Genomic DNA, 1,437 nt, shown 5'->3' with positions numbered 1-1,437 from the left:
AAAAAATAAATAAATAAATAAATAACATTGAGGCCAAGTGTTTGTATTTAGAAAATATAATAATTAAAGTGAAAATTCAACTGCACTCAACTTCACGTGAAGTTAATAACTGAGAGTTATTAAATGAAAATTTAGTCAAATAAGTTAAATTATTTAACAGTTTTCGATTATCAACTTCATATGAAATTGACTACACTTGAGTTTCTACCATTCGAGTAAAGCCAAGTGGGCAAAAATATCCTTATTTTGCAACTTATTTTTGTATACATATAAAATTTTAAATAAATAAGAGTTACAAAAAACAGAGAATCAAATGCACTCAAAGTACAATCACATGCATGCAACAGTTTCAACTTTCAATTGAAAGTGATTTGGTACTTAGGAGATTTGTCTGGTCTAAAGAGACCAAAGTGTTTCTCAGTTTCAGCACCTTTCTTCAAATCTTCATCAAACATAGCAAACAAATAAGTCTCTATTGGTCCCTTAGGCCTCTTTATAGTTCCACCCTTAACATGATTAATCAAATTCTTATAGTAAGTTCCTGCATTTTGATCACTAGCTCCAACACCCCCTTGTGATGGCCAACCACTCTCAGACACAACAATCTTCAAATTGGGTGCATTCACTTTCTCAAGAGCAGCATAAACAGAATCCAATATTGCATCAAACAAATTCTGGTACCCAGCATCATTTTTCCCTTTTTGAGTAAACAGTGCATATTCAAGACTAATGCTTTTTTGGTTACCAACATAGGAAAAATAAGGGTACACATTTACAAGAAGTGGTGCACCATTTTGAACTAAGAAATTCACAATTGGCTTTATATATGGTAATGCAGGATCACTAAAAACACCTTTATTAGGTGGGTAAGGATTTGTTACTAGATCTGTTTTTATTGCTGTTGACACTTTGATTTGGTTTTGTAAATTCGCCGAATTAATTGCTTTCTGAATGTTCTGCATTGCTGTGACAACATTTTTTGATAAAGGGTCACTAGGTTCAATTTCATTGCCAACAGTAATGTACCTAAATTTGACACTTGGTGAATATGGTTTAACATTTGTGTTGACCCAATTTGTGGCGGTTTTAGAATCTGTGAGGGATTGAATCTTGTCATTGGGGACACCAAGTATTAATTCTATGTTTGAACCTTTGAGAGCTTGTAGTGTTGCTTCATCTGGATCGTATATTCGCATTCTTGTGATTCCTTTTGATTTGTATAAGTTTATGACTTGTTGCTGAGGTGGTAGATTGTTTCCATCTCTTCCATAGCATGCACCTATTTGGGCTTCTGCATATTATAAATCATAATTAAGCAAAAATTATGTGATTATTATGTGAGCATGTTGTGAGTGATACAACTGATAAGTATGTCAAATTGGTAATAGAAGTTGCGTTATTTCTGTATTCTGCATAGTCAATCATGTTACGTGTATA

General features: G+C 32.8%; 1 protein-coding gene across 2 annotated transcripts in view; it reads right to left on the bottom strand.

The window, feature by feature from the left end:
- The window catches only part of LOC107629565 (glucan endo-1,3-beta-glucosidase-like), a 1,809-nt gene continuing 547 nt past the window's right edge, over window positions 176-1,437 (bottom strand). Inside the window, exons 2-3 of one of the 2 annotated variants that reach the window (XM_021118125.1) lie at window positions 479-1,291; window positions 176-390 (exon numbers count right to left, since the gene is read on the bottom strand). In XM_021118125.1, coding sequence (XP_020973784.1) covers window positions 350-390; window positions 479-1,291 — 854 coding nt within the window. In that variant the 3' untranslated portion in view covers window positions 176-349. Of the gene's footprint in view, window positions 1,292-1,437 lie in introns of both variants that reach the window. The other variant, XM_016332381.1, reaches the window with a different exon arrangement.

This window comes from Arachis ipaensis, chromosome B03 (assembly GCF_000816755.2).
Source record: "Arachis ipaensis cultivar K30076 chromosome B03, Araip1.1, whole genome shotgun sequence".
NCBI classification, from domain to species: domain Eukaryota; kingdom Viridiplantae; phylum Streptophyta; class Magnoliopsida; order Fabales; family Fabaceae; genus Arachis; species Arachis ipaensis.
This window is presented reverse-complemented; position numbering and strand designations above follow the sequence as displayed.